Raw genomic sequence first — 19,839 nt, 5'->3', positions numbered from 1 at the left:
AGTTATGGGAATGTTGTTTAGATATCAAGCTTGACTTGTCGGTTAGAAAAACTGATAACACTGTATTTTGATATTATGTGTTGATGGGGGATAGAGGAAGGTAATCAATAAAAAGCTTGAAGTATTGATCATACCCTACAACATATTTCTGGGTGGAATCATTATGAGTTTGTATTCATTGATACGGCACAAAATATGTTGGGTTTTTTCAGTATCGATACAAGACGACACACTTGGTAAAATAACTAACTTGATACTCGCGCATTGACCCTTCATTTTTGTCAAATATAGTAAATATTACTAATGTTTACAACAAACACGTTTAGAGTAAACTAGCAGATTTGACAAACCATTTGTTTTCTGTATAGTCTAAACGTGTATAACAAAGATTATATGGAACGAAAATTAGTGTTACCTTTGTGTTCGGTATAACCATGATCTACTGTATTAAAAATGTGTTGTTATAAGCGTTTCATGGTCAGTACTTAAAATGGCTGCTGAGAACATGATTCTGAAGCTAGCTTGTCATTTGAACTTTTTCTGAAATAGTTTTAGTCAAGATTTCACCACACCTAATCAACATATAGCAAAACGTTTCATATTATGATCGATGTATCGTGATATCATATGGAGAACATGATATGTCGTTTCCCCAGAAACTTCTATTTAATTTTGTTAATTTATTTGACTTTGTTTGATGATTGTCTTGTAAAACCTTCAAGAGTTTACAAAGTAAGCTTGAGTTTAACAAGTAGAGCATATTCGCTTAGAACGTAGAAAAGTTCGATAGGAATGTAGTTGGTAGAGAAATTCGTTTCATTTAGTTCAGTTTCAAATGTTGCCATCTGTTCTCCCTCCAGCATAAAGCCAAGGTTGTTGTTATAATGTTGCGGCCATATTTATTTCTGTTACTGAGATTACTTACTATTTACGTTTACAGTGGTTTTATATTGTTGTCATACCTAGCTTGTGCTGTTGCACCATGTGATCTCACATAACTAGGGCACAGGAGGAGAAGGAGGGGCACAAGACGGAAAGGAGGGGCACAGGAAAGGCGGTAGGGAGCACAGGATGGGAGGGGCAAGAGGATCTTCTAGTGGTTTGTTTGGAAGGGGAGAGATATTCTTTCACACAAGGCAGAGATACTTTATGTCTTATATCCTGTCGGAACTTTGCATTATTTGAAAACTTGAGCGTTTTTTTGTTTGTTTTTTTCTCTCGATGTAGTGCAAACGAAACAGAAATATAGAATGACAGTCCTGTGTTCACGTTAAACGCACAGCTGTAGGGGGTCCTTTCCAAAGACCTAATGTTAAAACATTAAAGGATTTGATTCAGATCCTACAGAAGCCGACTTCAAGGATTCCTTTAATACCGCAATCTGTTTAACCCAGCATGCATTTATGTGGACTGGAAACTGGATTTATTTCGTGTATAACTTGTATACCCATTCCTCTGATATTACTATTATATGCCCTGTTTTACTGCAATGTTTACTGCTATTCCTAATACTCAGCTGAAGATGTCCCTTCCTGCTCCCCACTTCCGACTTACTGTGGACACAGGGGCCATAACTCCGTGTGATCTCACTTGAACACTAGTCACTTTGTGAACCCAGACAACACAGTCAAACAGCTCATGGAACGTATGAACTGGTCGAATCACAATCTCAGTGTTATCACTTATATCAGGAAAACATGTTTCCATTGTTGACAAGACCAAAATAAATGGGGCAGATCCATGCTCTTGGGGATAGCACAATATACAAACGTCCCTTTAAGGGGACACGACTCATGCCTACTCTGTGTGCAGAAGGTTGCAAGTTGTCTTCCCTTGGGTCTGTCTTCTGACGTCATGAAATGTTTCATGAATAGTTGTGTGGAATAATAGGCCGTCCATGCTGTTTTATGTGTTTCTCATCTAGCAAGAAGAGCTGGAAATAAAAAAAATTAAAAAAGTTTTTAACTAATTCTGCAACTTATTTTTGGAAATCTTAAAATGTAGATCACTTGGTAATAGTTGTCAATTTATTTTATTTGTCGATTGAGTTCATGAACAATTGTTTAGTTAAATGCCGTTGATGAAAGACAGTCTGACCGCGATTTTTTTTCATTACTGTCAAAGTACGTATTTTTTTATCACATCTGAGCATAAATTTCCAGAAAGATTTTCAAAAGTAGAGATAAGAAAACTACTTAGTCTTTCACACTGGAATTAAAATTCAGGGTGGGCAGGAGATGTGAATCACAGACAACATTCTGGGCAGCTTAACAGGGAACTATTGAGCCCAAGTAATGGTATTCTGTACATAAACCATATTTATAGGTCAAAAGGTCTTGGTAGACCCAGTAACTCTGGAGTATTAGCTCACAAAGTAGACGGGGCGGTGGGGTAGCCTAGTGGTTAAAGAGTTCGATCATCATGCTGAACGTCCAGGTTCAATTCTCTACATGGGTACAATGCTTGAACACCATTTCTGGTGTCCCCTGCCGTGATGTTGCTGATATATTGCTAAAAGCGGCGTAAAACCATACTCACTCATAAACGACAGGACGTCAGGGTTCTGCTGTTGTATAATGGGAATGTGATACAGCTTAACATCAGTATTCATAATAGTGTCCTTTATTCCCTTGAAGGATGTAAAACAAATCTTAAATTACCATTTGGTCTGGTTTACATTTTTTTAAACATATCCGGGCATAGCTGGCCCAACATGTAAGGCAGAATTCACTGTGTAGAGTTGCATCCCTTTGGTATGCCAGGATCCTATGGTTTTGGTTTCAATCACAAATTCACCCAATGGTTCTTGATAGTTAGCTCCAGCCTGTCCATCTTCCACCCACCCTGAATTTTCTGGGGTTTTTTTTAGCATAATTTCACCATGTGAGGTTGAAATTTATGTCCTGATGTGACAAATAGAAACACTCTAACCAGATCATGAAAATTCCAGGTCAGCTTGATCATTCATCATCTTTATTTATTTTTAATATAAATCATAAGGAAAGTGACCCGAATGACATCATGAATTGATTTAAAAATACTGACCAAGTGATCAAAATTTTATAATTCTGTAAAATAAATTAGTGAAAAATATTTTTTTTCTTCCTGCCATCCCGCTGGTGATGAGAAACACAAGACAAGGATAGTCTGATGCTTGAACAAGGCATCAGTGAAGTAAGACACAATGTGTTCCGACACGTCATCATGCAGATCTATTATTGGATCAGCATATCATATAGTAGCTTCTGATTTCAAGGACACCTCATGTAATGTTTCAACTCCATCAAGCCGACCAATGATTACACAGAATATATGTACGTTTCATATTCCATAACCATTTAACCTGTGTCATTTGTCATGTGAAGTGAAGACAAGCCTGTTTCTTGGAATACACTGATATAGTCTAACACTGTTGTGTCAAACTTATGGTTGTTTTGAAGTAAAAGCTTGGGCCCTTCCATTTCTTTTTTAATTCATACATTTTTCTGTTTTGAATTCTGGATTAGTTGAAGGATTCATGTACGCCCTTCAACTTTGACAAAACGATTTTTGACTGTACTGTGTCTTCTGTAGACCACACTGGCTGTTTATCAATTTGTTTATCATACCCTTTGTTTATTTATCGTCATACTGTACTGTAAATATATCATGTACATAGTCATAATTGGCATATCTCGCATCCCTCTCTTATAGCATCATCCCACAAGCTCAAGGGCCAAAGGGAAAATGCAGTCTCATTAAAATCAGATCTGTCCCAAGGTGTATCTGTTCAGCATGAAACACCTCACGTCTGGTAACTGATCAGCTTATCAGTGTTGTCTTTTTAATTCTCAGTTTGAGTGAGTGAAGCCTTCAAACAAGCAATTTGATTTCTCCATCCTGAAAATGAATTTAACTGGGGAGTTCTGAATGCAAAAAGAAAATCCTTGTCCAATTGTTATATGTTTTGGATATTTTCTTCTGATTACCATTGCATCTACACAATAAAGGGGGAGTATATGGGGTTATATTGGGGTGGATTCTTTGGCAGAGATCAAACTCTATGCATTGAGGTGGCAAAGAAATGTAGCTAAATTATTTCAGAAAGCCAACATCTGATAGGATGAACAACCCAAACATCCTCAATTTAGATTGGTTAAACTTCTCATGTTTTACCCTGGCTAGTGGTTAAAGTAGCTAGTTACTCAAAAGACCCAGGGTTGGTTACCCTCATGAATACAAGAGTGAAGCCCATTTCTCGACCCAAGCTTGATGTAAGAGGCAATTAACAGAATCTGGTGGTCAGGCTCACTGACCAGGGTCTAGATTTTCGAAGCTCTCTTAGCGCTAAGATAGTCGTAAGTTAATGTTAGTGTATGGCAGTTACAACTGTCTTAGCACTGAGAGAGCTTAAAAAATCTAGGCCCTGGTTAGCACATGTCATCATATCCCAATTGTATAAATAGATGCTCATGCTGTTGATCACTGGATTGTCTGGTCCAGACTCAATTATACACAGACCACTGCCATATAGCTGGAATATTTCTGAGTGCGGTGTTAAATGACCAACCATCCAACCAACCCATTTCTGTACACCATCATGATACAGCTGGAATATTGCTTAAAGTGGTGTAAAACCATACTCACTCATCTGCTGCGATTTCCTATGAGGGGTTGTCAATCCTTTTGGAGCAAATGATCTGATTTTAATGAGGCTGATCAAGATGTGACATCATTTCCGCTCGCGATATTTGTCTTTTTTTATTCAGTGGAGGAAATAACAATTTTACATTTATTTGATGGTGTAACTGGCTTTAATGTCTCCTGACTGTGTAACATGATTACAGTGGGTGCTTACATTGTTGTCGTGACTGGGTGTAGTCCACTTGTTTCATTGCTTTAGACATTGTGTTGTTTTACATGCAAATCAATGATTATTACTGGATTAGGCCAGACCAATTTTATTTCTTGTTTTACGTATCTGCCGGTTGTATTTTTTCAAGAATAAGAAAAAAAATATAAATTAATTTTCCCCGCTCAAAAAATAAAATTTTAATACTTTTATCAGCCAAAAATGCAAATTCCAAGAAAATGTTTTTAGATTGTTTTTTGCCCCATATACACTTCATAAATTGCCAAAATTAAAATACTTTTAGTATTTAAAAGGAATAATACTTTGACTGGTGATTTTTATTATTATTTTTTTCCCCTCCTGCCTTTAGGTTTTCTGGGGACAACATTTCATAAAACAAAAGAAATAAAATTGGTCTGGCCTTATTTGATACTGAAATATTGTTTACAAGATGTTTGTTGATTAAATTCATATCATATCCAAGAAGGGAAAAAAAGACATATTTTTATTTTTCAAAGCATCTTACATGTTAGGGAGTCTGGTATATTATATTCAAGATAACAAGAATTTAGTGCAAACTAAATGAAAACTATGAAAATACCTTACCATCCGAAAATACTTTTATTGCGCAAATTTCCTGGTACGTTGGTGTTACCTTGCGTTATCCTTCGGGAAATGGCTAACGAAGGGAAGCTAATTTCAGAAAGTGCTCATTACTATCCCTGAAATATAATTGATGCAAGATCATGTCATTTGCTGTACAGTTTTGTACTTGTAATCGGAAAGTGTGTGTACGCGTACAAGAGATGACATGTGTCAAATGTGATGTGTCACATGTCATGTTCGAATGAGATACATTAGATGGATGTATCCTGTGTGGTGATGAAAGATGTATCATGCGATGATGAGAGATGTGTCACGCGATGATGAGATGTATCATGCAATGATGAGAGATGTATCATGCGATGATGAGAGACGTATCATGCGATGATGAGAGATGTGTCATGCGATGATGAGAGATGTATCACGCGATGATGAGAGATGTATCACGCGATGATGAGAGATGTATCACGCGATGATGAGAGATGTGTCACGCGATGATGAGAGATGTATCCTGCGATGATGAGAGATGTATCCTGCGATGATGAGAGATGTATCACGCGATGATGAGAGATGTATCACGCGATGATGAGAGATGTATCACGCGATGATGAGAGATGTATCACGGGATGATGAGATGTATCACGTGATGATGAGAGATGTGTCAGGCGATGATGAGAGATGTGTCGTGCGATGAGAGATGTATCCTGCGATGATGAGAGATGTATCATGCGATGATGAGAGGATGAGAGATGTATCATGCGATGATGAGAGATGTATCATGCGATGATGAGAGATGTATCATGCGATGATGAGAGATGTATCACGCGATGATGAGAGATATGTCACGTGATGATGAGAGATGTGTCACATGATGATGCTATTCAAACGTAAGTGAACGTGTTGAGCAGCATGTGAAAGACTCTCAGAAGTGTTGCCAGCTTTAAATCTTCTAGCAAGTTTCAAATTTAACCAGCCTTGATAGACAACATTTTATTTTTTTCAGAAATTTCAGAAAGTAAGCTGGAAGGGAAACACTAATTTTTGCAACCTCAATTTATTATGGATATTTATTTGATTTATTAATATTTTTAATGTCGCAATAATCTACAGAAATGTTTCTGTTTTATTTTGATCAACTAAGAGGTTAGCATACAAAAATTACAAAGTCAGACTACAGAAATTTCATTATCTTTAGTTAAACTAAAATATTGCTGGAGATTGGCTGGTGAGCAGGTTACTATTTCGCATGCTGGCATTAGGACAAGACTGGGTGTGTGGCTGTTGATGTAGATGAAAGCCAGGAGAGATATCTTGGACCAATGTGAATGTTTATTTTTGTGCAGAGAAACATAGTCAACTCGAACACAACTTTAAACATCTTAACGGTCTTAGCGCTGTGACAGACTTATGGAAGTTATAGGGCTAAGATCGTGAGTTGATGGTAATATCCAGAATTTACTAAATATTACAATTCTCAACATATCCAGATTGTAGCTGTGTTTTTATATGAACACCACATGCATGAATTAAATTTATGTTTTCAAACATGATTGTGTTTTAAGACATTGCATTATCAGTTGGCAAATGACCAACATTTTGATTTGGCAAGCTTTGATATTTGCTTAAATTTTGTTTAATTTAAATAAGGTAGAAAGTTTTCATTTGTTTATTTTATTTGACATTTTGTTACTGGCTGAGTTGTCTGATCGTGTTACATGTATGTCCTATTTGTCTTGCACGTCTTTGCTGGGATACTGTCTGAGGTGAAGGTCGGCGTGAAGCTTGTTGCTGATGTCGTCCCTGTGTCTGTATAGGGCATTGTGTTGTACATAGCTGTACAATCATCTCTGTGATAAGCTTTTAACAGAAAAAAATAAAAGTGTTGAAATACTCATTTTAGTTTATTATGTTTTAATATATGGGGTTTTGTAGGAGATAATTTTAGGATTCTGTAGTTTGGGCTAGCTGTAATGAATATGTTGAGTAAGGTGTAACGACACATCAGTCTGTTGTATCTGATCAATCCTGCAGTTTTGACTTAATGTAACAAACTGGTGTTGAATATGTGAGTGGTCAGTCAGGGACATTATGTGCTGTGCAGACCTGTATCTTTAGGAAAGACAGTATAGATCTAATGATGAGATAAGCTTAAGAAACACTGCTCAACATAGTTTTGAAGAATAAATTGAATTATCATCCAAAACTGTGTTCCACAGGAGATATCGCTTGTGTGAGATCAGACGATATCTCCTAGGAGATATCGTTTTGGCAGTAGATTTTGTACAGTGCCCTGACAATTCTATGAGGTCATGAACTTGATGACGTCACAATGCTTTGACATCGCTGCACTGCAAATCTAATGACAGTACTGTGTTCAGAGATGTACATTTTTAATTGAAAACTAATGAAGAGTGATTTTTTATGATAAATAGAATCTCACCCTCGTTTCTTCTGATATCAAATATATCAACACTCGTTGATAAAAGTAAAAATAACCTTGGCAAGCCTCGGATATTTGTTACTTTATCAACTCGTGGTGATATATTTGATATCAAAAGACACTCGGGTGAGATTCTGTATATAGACTTAATTGTCACCTTTATTCTTTTTCTGTCTTGATGACTGTAAAACAGATAAATACATTGTCTGAGCTAAATCTGACTTAACTGGGTTCTGGATAAACCAGTAACTTTATTTCTTTCATGAGCAGCCTAATTCAGGAAGAACTTCATGTATATCAGTGAATCTAATACAACAGTAATACTTGCAAATGCTCATCACTCCTTACCAGCCTTCAAAGACACTATGAACAATGTCCACTTTATGTGCTGCTGTACCAGCCAACACGAGACTTGATGATCCCTGTGCAATGTGTACTGTACACCAGAGGCCCAGATAAGCTGCGTATCCGGGTAAAATACACATATAAAATTTCCAATTATGCATTGAAAAATAATTGTCGCGGACCAATTACGCATTTAAAATGTTAGATACGCAAAAAGTTTAAAACAAATGCGTATGGAATATATTTATAAAAATCGCTTGCGTAATGAAAAAGACATCAATTGCTATCAAGTTGTACTGTTAGTATAGGACAAGTGTTGTACTGTCGGTATAGGATGAGTGATATTTTATGAATTGATTTCCATTATATTTAAGTTGGTTTTGATTAGGTATGACATAAGGCAGAACATACTTGCTTAGTAAACTTACTCAGTCACATAATACTTAGGTGAGTAAAATGACTGAAATACGCACATATTTGAAAGCAGTGGGTAACAGAAAATGAAATACCCACTCAACATTCATAATACCCACTCCAAAAAAATACAGTGGGTACAGTACCCACATGAGCTAAATCTTATCTGGAGCTCTGCTGTACACTCCACACATACAGCTACCATTGTGACAGAGCTGCTTCCAAAGCTGGTGCTGAGTTGTGGAACATACCTCCAGCTTATCCACATGATACAAATTACAAAGTTTCACAGCTGAACGGAACAATGCTGAAAGCAATCTTTTCCAAAAACAGCACATGGCAAAGAGTGCAATGAGGAGTTCCCTGGATTTGTGAGTTGTGGAAATGGATTGCTTCTTGTTACTTTTCAAGTATCACCTCAGATTGTAATTTTCCCATCTAATTCATCTCTGTGATACAATCAACACCAGAAGAGTCTAAAACTATTACACTCCAAGGTGAGGTGAGGGGAAATTGGGTTTTACGTCGTACTTGAGAATATTTCGCTCATATGACGACGTGCATGCGTGTGTATGTGTATGTGCCTCTGCTTGTACTAGCCGAGACTTAAGCTGGATTTATAGTGCTAGCCCACTGAGATACCATGCCGCAGTGAAGCATGAATACCCCACTCGGACACATTATACTGACTCCGAGCCGACCAGTCCTTGTTGTACCCATTAATGCCGATCGCCAGGCAGGGACCAACAAGTACCATATTTTAACGTCTGCTGGTATCACAAGCACCTCTGTTCCTTGTATTTCAGTCCCATGTAAAGAGATTACTTTTGTCATTCCCAGGATCACCTCCGACAGTATTCTTCTCTTCTAGGTCATCTCTGTGATACACTCAACATCACAAGAGTCTGAAACCATTACTTTCCAAAGGATCACAAGCATCCCTATCCACGGTACTTCCATCCTATGTAAATGGATAACTTGTTACTTTCCCAGGGTCACCTCAGATTGTATTTTTCCCTGTACTCAGGACAGTTGTAGTGGTCAGATTCCACGGTATTGTCTATATTGGTCAGCCTGACAAACAGCTTGCCATCCCGTCGTATCACAGCATGTGTCCTCTGCTTCACGCCTTTCGACTTCATTTCTGGAGGTTTATTCAAGTTGAATGGATCAATTGACTGTGAATAGAAAAAGCAAAATGTCATCCTACAGGAAAATACTTTTAGTTCTCCAAACCGAACATTTTGTTTGCTTCACACTGATTGCAATCTGATAGAAATCAGGTCTTTGACTCCAATGTGAAACCTCTATAAGGTGAGGTGAAATTGGGTTTTTACGTCGTGCTTGAGAATATTTTTCACTCATATGACGACGTGCATGCATGTGTATGTGTATGTGTGGCTGCTTGTACTAGCCCAGACTGAAGCTGGTTTTATAGTGCTAGCCCACTGAGATACCATGCCGCAGTGAAGCATGAATACCCCACTCAGAGCCATTATACTGACTCCGAGCCGACCAGTCCTTGTTGTACCCATTAATGCCGAGCGCCAGGCAGGGACCAACAAGTACCATATTTTAACGTCTTTTGGTATGACGTGGTCAGGGATCGAACCCGCGACCTTCCGCTCTCCGGGCGGACGCTCTAACCACTACACCACGGAGGCGGTCCACCTCTATATAAAGACTCCATGGCACATCTAATGGAGGCTGTGTCATGTTAACTTTCTCATCAGGAGTGAGTGAGTGAGTTTAGTTTTACGCCGCACTCAGCAATATTCCAGCTATATGGCGACTGTCTGTAAATAATCGAGTCTGGACCAGACAATCCAGTGATCAACAGCATGAGCATTGATCTGTGCAATTGGGAACCAATGACGTGTGTCAACCAAGTCAGCAAGCCTAACCACCCGATCCCATCAGGAAATCAACACTGAGGCTTCTTTGATTTTATGTGAATGCAATAAAGGATTTAGAATGTTCAGTTAAGCATTTTTATATCTCGGAACCAATAGATATGGATTTTCTGATCACAAAGTAATATAGCACTGCTAATATTTGCATTGCATGTTATGAATTTGCATTGTCTTTCAGCAAATGGTCAAATGTAACATGCTATATTTAGGATTACACTTTCTCAGTAAAGTACAGATTCTAGCACTTTTTTTGGTTGAGTTCCATCCAGGATTGGAAATCACACCCTAATCGCCCAAAAACAAAGTCGACAATCTAACCCAGTCAGCCACTGTGTCTTCTACACAAAAAAGAAGTCCGACAACTGTTACCGTATATATATTGTATTGATGTTTCTCAAAAGGATTTACTAAAAATGATAAATATGCCTTCACTAGCTATTTTACTTTGCAGTCATCCAAAATTTCCTAATCATGGCAGCAACTATGAGAAGAGGTCAAACACCCTTTACTTAAATGGGACAGAGTTGGCTTGATATTCACCTGGAGCCACCTGCATTGGGTGCCTTGAGATGGTGGAAGTTATCATTTGAGAGTGAAAGATCTACTTGAATGAAATTGTGCCAACTGTTTCATTTTCATTGTTTGTGAATATATCTGTACAAATTGACAACATACAAACTCATTGTCGCCTGAAATTAAAGATGGCATGCTCCAGGACATCACAGAATGTTTCATCAGATGCCACACCCGTTATAGACATATTGAGATAATACCTTCGCCCAATACTTATGATCAGAAACATATTTGTTCATATTTTGGGAAAACAAATTGAAAGAGTAATATAGACATCAATCAGCTGAGGACTTGGAATTGAGGAATATTAGTACCTCATATTGTTAGTTCATCAGCAAGACATGTAATTTACATCACATAATGTTATATTTCAGGTTATAGTAAAGCTATTTACAGTTTGAAAACCTACTTTCTGCAATGCAAATGTGAATCTCATGCATTAAGTGTGTGCATTACAAACGTGCTGGCTATAAAGATAAAATTGCAATAAATGTTTTTGCAGTTTGAATATATTTGGGGCTTCAGCATGAAGAGCGAATAATATCTAGGCTACCTAACCGCCCTATTTGTAATGAATACATTGTGCATTATCCTCAATGTATTGTGTCTTCAGAGCTATGAAACATTAAGAGTGTTAAACAATTATTTATAAACTCTCCAGATCAACAAACGATGCTCCAACGTAAACCATACTGCAGAGTTCAGGGCGATCTTGGGCTGCTACGTAAATCTGTAAACTGTGGTATGTCACGACCTACCTCATATATTCCTTCTCCATTGGCCACACAGATCATATAGTTATGCCAAGGACATCGTACACAGGTCCACTGACCAATGTCCTGGAAGAAAAAATTAACTCCTTGAAACAAAAAAATCTTCATTACTATAATTTTTAGCATACCATCACATCATTGACCTGCGTGCCAGTTGGCACTGAACGTAAATGTTCTTCCTCATCAAAGTGATCTGACCATCTGTTATTAATGACCTTAAAATCTCTTAGAAATCTACTGGGTGATATGAACAGCATATTACTATACCAGGGCTCGATTTAGTGCTTTGTTACTTGCACTGGTGCAACCAAATATTACAAAGTGCAACCTAGTTATTAGTCTAACCACAGACCATATATGGTCTCTGGTCTAACTTGCACCAGGTGCAAGTCAAGTTTCGAGAAATAAATCAACAATAAATCTAACATTATAAGCATAAATATGTCAGCTCATATTTCTTCTAAACTTTGAATAGCAATAGCAGCAAAACATTGCCATTTATAGACACCTCTTGGCTATGACAGGTGCAGTAAACTGGACTCTGTGTCTCTGTGTTGCTATGGTTTCATGGGTACAACATCACGGAAATATGTCTATGTGCACTGAAACCTCTGATGTTTTAACACACTTCATTGCAACTGGAATTTGGCTGGAGCTACTAGGTTTTTATCTTAGGTTGCACCTGGTGCAAGTAGGTTAACATCTCTCAAATCGAGCCTTGTATACCATGTTCCACTTGCCAGTGGCAACAAGGTAGATGTTTTATTTTCTAAAATTCAGAAAAACTTTAGATACATTTCATCAAGAAAGATATAGGCAGCAATGTATAACAAGATTTTCATCCAAACTTTTTATAAACATGCAAGAGCAGTTATCATTAAACCAACATCAAGCAATCATTAACTGTCGACGGGTATGATTCATGTGAAGCATGAATGTGTCAGGACTACAAAACAACTCATGAAGTACACAAAGGAGGATGTTCTTTGCAGCAAAATGATAGGAGGTAGTTGGTACAACAGTGTGATGGGGAGGGATGAAAATCTAATTATTGATATCCATAAATTTTCATTTTCTTTACGCAAACAAAAGAGGTCCAAGGATGACAATGTTATTTTTGAATAAAGAAATACTTTGAGATCTCAGATATTGACAATGTGAGATCGGTTGATTATCTGATACATGTGAGATGTTTAAGTCACACTGTAAGTATCCCTGGCCAACAGGCTAAACAGAAATGTTCCTACCTCAATCTGTCCTGAATGTAGAGGGCCTCCTGCATCTACAGTATAAGGAAACAGTGCAGGTTAGAAAGTTTGTTCAACATGGGAGTTGAGTTGAGTTGGGTCGAGTCGAAGTGAGTGTAATTTTTTTCTGTAAACGGATGAGGTGAGGTGAATGGATTGGGTGAGGTGAATGGATGAGGTGAGGTGAATGGATGGGGTTTAATGTCGTATTCAAGATTATTGCACTTATATAGTATCATGTCCATATGTCAATATTTGGCTTGTCAATATACCCGAGTCCTTGATTCATTTTATTAATGGCAAGCTTTAGTCAAGGCAACAACAAATACCATTTTTCAGGGATTGTTTACTTATTTTAGAGTGAGATGGTGGGCAGAGAAATTTTCTTAGGACTGGATCATATTTGGCATTTTTTAAATTAAGTGTGTCACCCTCTGTGACTACATCCATCGAAAGTACACCCTGCATCTTGTGCTGTGTCTCCCTTGTTGAAATTGAACTTTTATGAAATTGTTATTTTGATCAAGGTAATGTCTTTTAATGAAGAAATTTGTGCTTAATCAATGATCATGTTCAACAAGATCCAGGATAGGATAGAATTGGTCTACTGCAACCCATGCTTGACGTAAGAGGTGACGGTTTGATTGGGTGGTCAATCTTATGCAAAGTAGGATTGATGCTCATGATGTGGATCACTGGATTGTCTGGTCGTGACTCGATTTATTTACAGACTGAAGCCATATAGCTGGAATATTGCTTAGTGCGTCGTTAAACAACAAACAAACATTTAAGTGAGTAAAGATATTTGGTTTTAAAAAATATGAAACTTCAAAGGTTTATACGTACGATAGCAGAAACTATCCATGGCATAGAACTGTCCTCTCACTTTGACTATGAACACATCTCTCCCACACACCGTCACTCGTTTTCTGTCAGATCCTACGAGATCAGCTTCATGGCAAACAAACACCTCTTCCTGTTAAAATGAAAATGAAATGAATGAGACAGTATGTTCTTGCTTACAAGAACAAAAGTTTCATCAAATGGAAATCAAGGGCGGGTAATTTGATATTGCAGGAACCACAGGAAAGGTTCCTGGTGTTAGAATAGGTTTAATTACTGATATGCAAGTCCTAGAGATGCAGAAGTTGAAAATCATCATAAAAGGTAGATGTACATCACGACCATTTACGCATACCTTATACCTGGCATAGGACGTTCTATTTTCTTAAAATTCATTTGTTACATATTTTGCATATTACGACATAATTACAGGATACTGTTGTGAAAGCCTAGTGCTAGGGAAAGGCGCTTACCTTGCTTCGTAAGCGTAGATGGATGTACTGCAATTTAGCGTCTGTTCTCGTCAGTGTCTGGTCTCGATCTGTTAATTGTCACCTGTCAGATTTGGCGGGTAACACCCGGAAAACATACGAGCAGCATCAGATGGCCAATCCAATGTTACCCGATGTACGAGTGCGGAAGCACTGATCACTACATTCCTCCCTCTTTTCTGGACTTGCCCCCCACTAGGACTGCAGTGAGTATGTCTAAGGGAGGATCTAACAGGTGACCTCACAAAGACATGAGAAAATCCCTGCAGGGTTGGGCAGCAGTGTTGTGCTATCAACCGAGACAGTTCACGTAACTCATGATTAAAGTAGGTTATACATCTGAATAAGAAAATCCCCAACCAGGTTGTTTGGTGGCAACCGAGTCAGTTCGCATAACTTAAAAGATGAATGGATTAGTCTAATAGTCCAATTATCTAAACCGGATCGATGAACTCATTTACAGTCCTGATCAAGTTAGATTTACGACAACGCTTCACTTGGAATCTACACCAGATCGGTGGACTCAGTTACAGTCCGGAAAAAGTTAGATTAGGGAATCCTATTTCTCTGAATGTTTGTCTTACACTCGGTAGAACTGGATCTGGTTTAGGCTGACTGGAGTTGCCCACCTAAACATTGTCAACTGCACTGATCCTGAGCTTGTAGTATCTGACAGCTTGAAGACCTCATACGTCGGGACTTGTTTACAATCATTGCTACTCTGTTGTCATTGCCCCCTGGTGAGATGACCCGACACTTGTAGCAACTGAAGTCCTGACCAGCAATTCCAGTGATGATGAGACTGCCCTGTGGTGTGATGAGATGTCGACCTCCATTGCTGATTGGCTGTTGCACATAATCCGGCTTCTTGTAGAAGACCCATGACCTGGATGTTATGATCACAGGTGACACCACACCACTGCAGGATGGCACTGGTACCTAGGATGTCAGTGATATTCTGTGGTGGCTGCACTCTGTGTCTTGATGATGACTCTTCTGAGGCATTACCATGGGTGTTGGTGGCAATACATCGGTATAGAGCAGAGACTGGTTACTTGGTCGTAGCCATAAACAACAAGCCATTGTCCATTGATGCCAACACCTGCCCTGCTATACACTGAAACACTCCACTGTCCAGTAGGTTGATTCCATTAATTATCAGTGCCATTACCAAAGTCTCTGTATCTTGGATTGCCAAGCAGTTTGATCCGCCAGTGTTGTACTATGTGAAACTACTCACAGACAAGTTTCACTGTCTCACTGAAGTCCTTGTCCCGGTAGTACAAGATGTTGTGGGCAGTGGTCGGGTGGTGAGGGGACACAATGGCCTGTTTTCCGGCACTTGAAGCACTCCCCCGATCGCGTTGGCGATGATGAGGGGCTTCTAAACCGTCGACTCAAGATGACTGTCAACTTCCGTATGTCTGCTGACATCTCCTCAACCCGAGCTTCCAGGTGGGTCAAACATTCCCCCACATTGTACCTTAAGGGTTGTGATGGAGTTTGCCATTTATCCTGAGAAGGGGTGTGATTTGATTGAGAAGTCATTTGCGACACCAAGTAGTCATCTTCCTCGGAATCATTGGCCAAGTTTGATTGCTTCACATCTCGCCTAATGACTGGTCTACCATATACGGCCTGGGTGTTCTGGAAGTATTTCTGTACAGCATCCATGGCTGATTCCAGAGTTCTCAATCCCAGGTTTGAAACATAGTGGGCAGCTTCTTTATTAGCACATCCTTGGCAGAATCTCCGCACCACTTGTTGTTCCACAAAGTCATCTGGTAAATCCGGAAAGGCAGCAATCGCGACTTGGAGTACACGCTCCGCCCATTCTTCCAAGGATTCGTCCGAGTTCTGACGAAGGTTTGGAAACTGCAGCTGGGCAGTCTCTGCATGACATTGTTTCCCAAACCACCTATCCAGTTTCTTCACCATTCCTTGGAAGGAGATGAACTCATCCCTCTCTAGCAATAAGGCAAAGAAGTCAGCTGCTTTACCGGTTAGGCAGTAACACAACTGATCTAACTTTTCTTCATCCTTCCATGACTGAGAGCGAGCAAAACTTTGAAATTTCATATAAAAGGAGGACCATCTTGTACTACCGTCATATAACATCCAAGGTAGTGAAGCTGTTGGTTTATCCCCATCTGCTCGATGCCTCCTCACAATATGTTTAGGATGAACCTCATCTAAGTCGCTATCCGAAGAGTAGCCTAACGGTTCTCTCCAGGCGGCTTGATGACGATGAGGAGCTCTTTGGATCCTGTCGACCCTCTCGTTACGTAGAGGTTTACACATCCTCTGCCTATCTCTGGGGGCAGGTGCGAGACCATCATCAACATATCTAGAATGATCCCGTAGTGGCTGGAGTTCCCCGCAACTGATTGGCTTACGGGCCACAGGATGTGTAGCATCCACCCGGCATCGATTAGGACTTTCTACGGAATAATACTCCCTTGGCTCATGGTCCATATGGTCTACATATATGTGAGACCTTTGGGAGTGGGAACGTTGATGGCTACCATAAGAATGGTCATGTGTGTCTTCATATACAGGATAATCCCTTAAGGCATGGTTAATCCTAGGGTACCCATCTGTATATCTTGACAAACCATATTCTGTCCCAGATTCCAGATATATTACCTCTCTAGGCCAAGCAGGGGTACTGGAAGTAGGAGGCCCAACGGGGTCGCTCCCGTTCCGCTTAAACAGATATTCATCTCCATCTGATTCTCTATCGGAGATTTCCCTGCTTCTCGATGCCCTCTCTCGTAGACTGTCATCTCGTACAGCTAGAGGACGATGGGACCTGGATACAGCTGTCCCTGGGGTGGATGGGGTTTCACGTGTGTTTTTCCCCTGGGCTGAGTTAAATAGGATTGGTTGAGGGGCCATTCTTTTGGTTTGGCCTATCCCCCTCCGTTCCTTATACCCAGGGGTTAGAGCATGTCTCTGATGGACATTCCCATCAGCACCTTGGAGGACCCTAGGGTCGATCTCCTCAGTATTGGGCTTTGTCCTTGAACTCTGCCGGACACGTCCATACCATGTACCACAGAATGAGGGTTAGGCATGGGTGCCTTGGCAAGATGGCCAGATACCGGATCTTTAGGGCCACTGGCTTCCGGATTGGCAAGAACATCAGTAAAAGCTTCCATTTCCCTGTTGAAATCATGAGAGGCCGCCTGCCACTGGTCATAGAGAGCACTATGACTTTGTGGAGTAAGTCCTCTCGCCTGGCCTGCAAGTTGGTTTCCGTGATATTCCAACTGTCTTAAGTTGGACTCAATAGCCTCAGCGTCAGTACTGGTGACTGGTTTCTGGAACCTTTGATCAGTATCGGACAATCTACCTGGTGTACCTTCGGTGACAGGGGTAAACTGTCCAAAAACTGATTTAGATTTGGATGTGGATGGTGCAGCTTGCCCTGAAGCCTGTTGCTCCACCATCCTCGGAGACCAAGAGCCTGCAGTTGAAATACCAGGATATTCCACCGCTGAAGGAGATGGCGCTAAGAGCCTGCTCAGGGTTCCTGATAGAGGGGAGATCACGGAAATCCTCCTCCGTCAGTACACCGAGGCTCTCTCTGAGTTCCACAATTTTCCGGGCCAGTTTCATCCCTATTCCCGGAATAAGCCTGAGTTCCTCCTCAGAGCACAGATTAATATATACTGGTGGCATGATTGGATTATCTGAAATAATCCAACAACCATACTTAATATATGATTATTTAGTACAAGTTATAAATAACCCCATTTTTGGAACGGATACAGTTGGGAAAGGAACATAAGTGTTCGAGCCTTCCCTGCAGTATTCTTGCTCTTGTACTACAACCTGAGGTAAGACAAGCTGACCTATTGGTACTTATATGGTAGCTGTATAACCTTAAACTAACCTAGCTAAAGGGTTGCCAATATTATGGATAAGACAAACTCTATATATGTCAAAGGATAGAAGGTGGAGGTTACAGCCCATGTGATGAGTCTACACCTGAGCAAAAGAGACCATGGCGGCAGAGAAGACCCGAGACATACGATCAACCACAGCCACCACCGATAGAGAACTGATACCAACCCAAACAATACTGTGCTACACGTTGCTGACAGGGCGAGGCAATGGCAGCAGACTGCGATGCCCATTGTCCGAAGAAGCATAGAGCGCCAGTTGATCGTGAAGAATGCTCCACGTTGCCGAATATACTGACTGCGGACCAGTAGAATGTTGCCGTTCGTATGAAGGACAGAGCATTAAAGTGGACGGCATATTGTCAGCAACCGGACTTACAGGCTTCACAAACCAGAACCAAGTGAACGATATCGTTCCCCGGAGGACAAACAACTCAGCCGCTAAGCGTAAGCTACCCTTACCTAACACTACCAGACTTACAGATGCACACACACAACATTGCAGGCAAGATAACAGAACTGTACCAGCAATAAACTATGGCAAATGGCATACCCAAGAATAATCTGTACATTGAAAAAGCTTAAAACGCTCCATACAGCGAGTTTTGCTCTATAAAAGGACATCACGTGACCCATTCATCAGTCCTTTCCCATTGTCGTGTGACATATTTTTCTTGTCACAAATTTCACAAAGGCTTTATCCTGTTCACAGCGCCATTTACGCATACCTTATACCTGGCATAGGAAGGTCTATTTTCTTAAAATTCATTTGTTACATATTTTGCATATTACGACATAATTACAGGATACTGTTGTGAAAGCCTAGTGCTAGGGAAAGGCGTTTACCTTGCTTCGTAAGCATAGATGGATGTACTGCAATTTAGCGTCTGTTCTCGTCAGTGTCTGGTCTCGATCTGTTAATTGTCACCTGTCAGATTAGGCGGGTAAGTTGATCACGTGCCTCGATCACACCCGGAAACATACGAGCAGCATCAGATGGCCAATCCAATGTTACCCGATGCACGAGTGCGGAAGCACTGATCACTACAATACATTTTTTTAGGAAGGGGGCAGCACATTTTTTACGAGTTTCAATGGTCATGTTTCAATGGTCATTTAATATACCTTTCAGGACAAAAAATAGGATATGAGCCCCTGCATGCGCACGCACGCACAAGCACGCACGCACACACACGTGGATCCGCCTATGCATTACATCTGATCTACAATCAATGTCCTTTTTGATTAGAACAAATCGATTCAGGATTTTGGCGCTGACCGAAGGTAATCGCCTAAAACAATGTGTATTCAGATTTGAGCATATCAGACTTTAACTTAAAGATGGAACTAGAAGCCAAGTAAATTACTATCCTGTGGCCGTTTCCACTACTGAAAGACACAACTCACCCCAACTTCCCCGGCCGACATAGTTTGTTTACTTGTAATGACAGGTGCTTC

The 19,839-nt window shown here is 40.0% G+C and overlaps 1 protein-coding gene and 1 long non-coding RNA gene across 2 annotated transcripts; one reads left to right on the top strand and one right to left on the bottom strand.

Annotated features, from left to right (window-relative positions):
* The first annotated feature begins 5,175 nt into the window (after positions 1 to 5,175).
* LOC124253715 lies at positions 5,176 to 7,328 on the top strand. Its single transcript, XR_006892267.1, has 2 exons — positions 5,176 to 5,764; positions 6,294 to 7,328. It is a non-coding gene; the product is annotated as an uncharacterized LOC124253715 (long non-coding RNA).
* A 1,963-nt stretch (positions 7,329 to 9,291) lies between these two features.
* LOC124253714 (Rieske domain-containing protein-like) lies at positions 9,292 to 19,839 on the bottom strand. The gene is made up of 5 exons (XM_046687525.1): positions 19,789 to 19,839; positions 13,986 to 14,115; positions 13,140 to 13,174; positions 11,878 to 11,958; positions 9,292 to 9,811 (listed from the first exon to the last, which is right to left on the bottom strand). The coding sequence occupies exons 1-5, from the start codon at positions 19,807 to 19,809 to the stop codon at positions 9,629 to 9,631; spliced, it is 450 nt and encodes a 149-aa protein (XP_046543481.1). The 5' UTR covers positions 19,810 to 19,839; the 3' UTR covers positions 9,292 to 9,628.

Source organism: Haliotis rubra, unplaced genomic scaffold, assembly GCF_003918875.1.
Source record: "Haliotis rubra isolate DU_JTF1 unplaced genomic scaffold, ASM391887v1 Scf55, whole genome shotgun sequence".
Taxonomy (NCBI): domain Eukaryota; kingdom Metazoa; phylum Mollusca; class Gastropoda; order Lepetellida; family Haliotidae; genus Haliotis; species Haliotis rubra.
The sequence above is the reverse complement of the archived record's forward strand: the minus strand, read 5'-3'. Positions and strand labels throughout refer to the sequence as shown.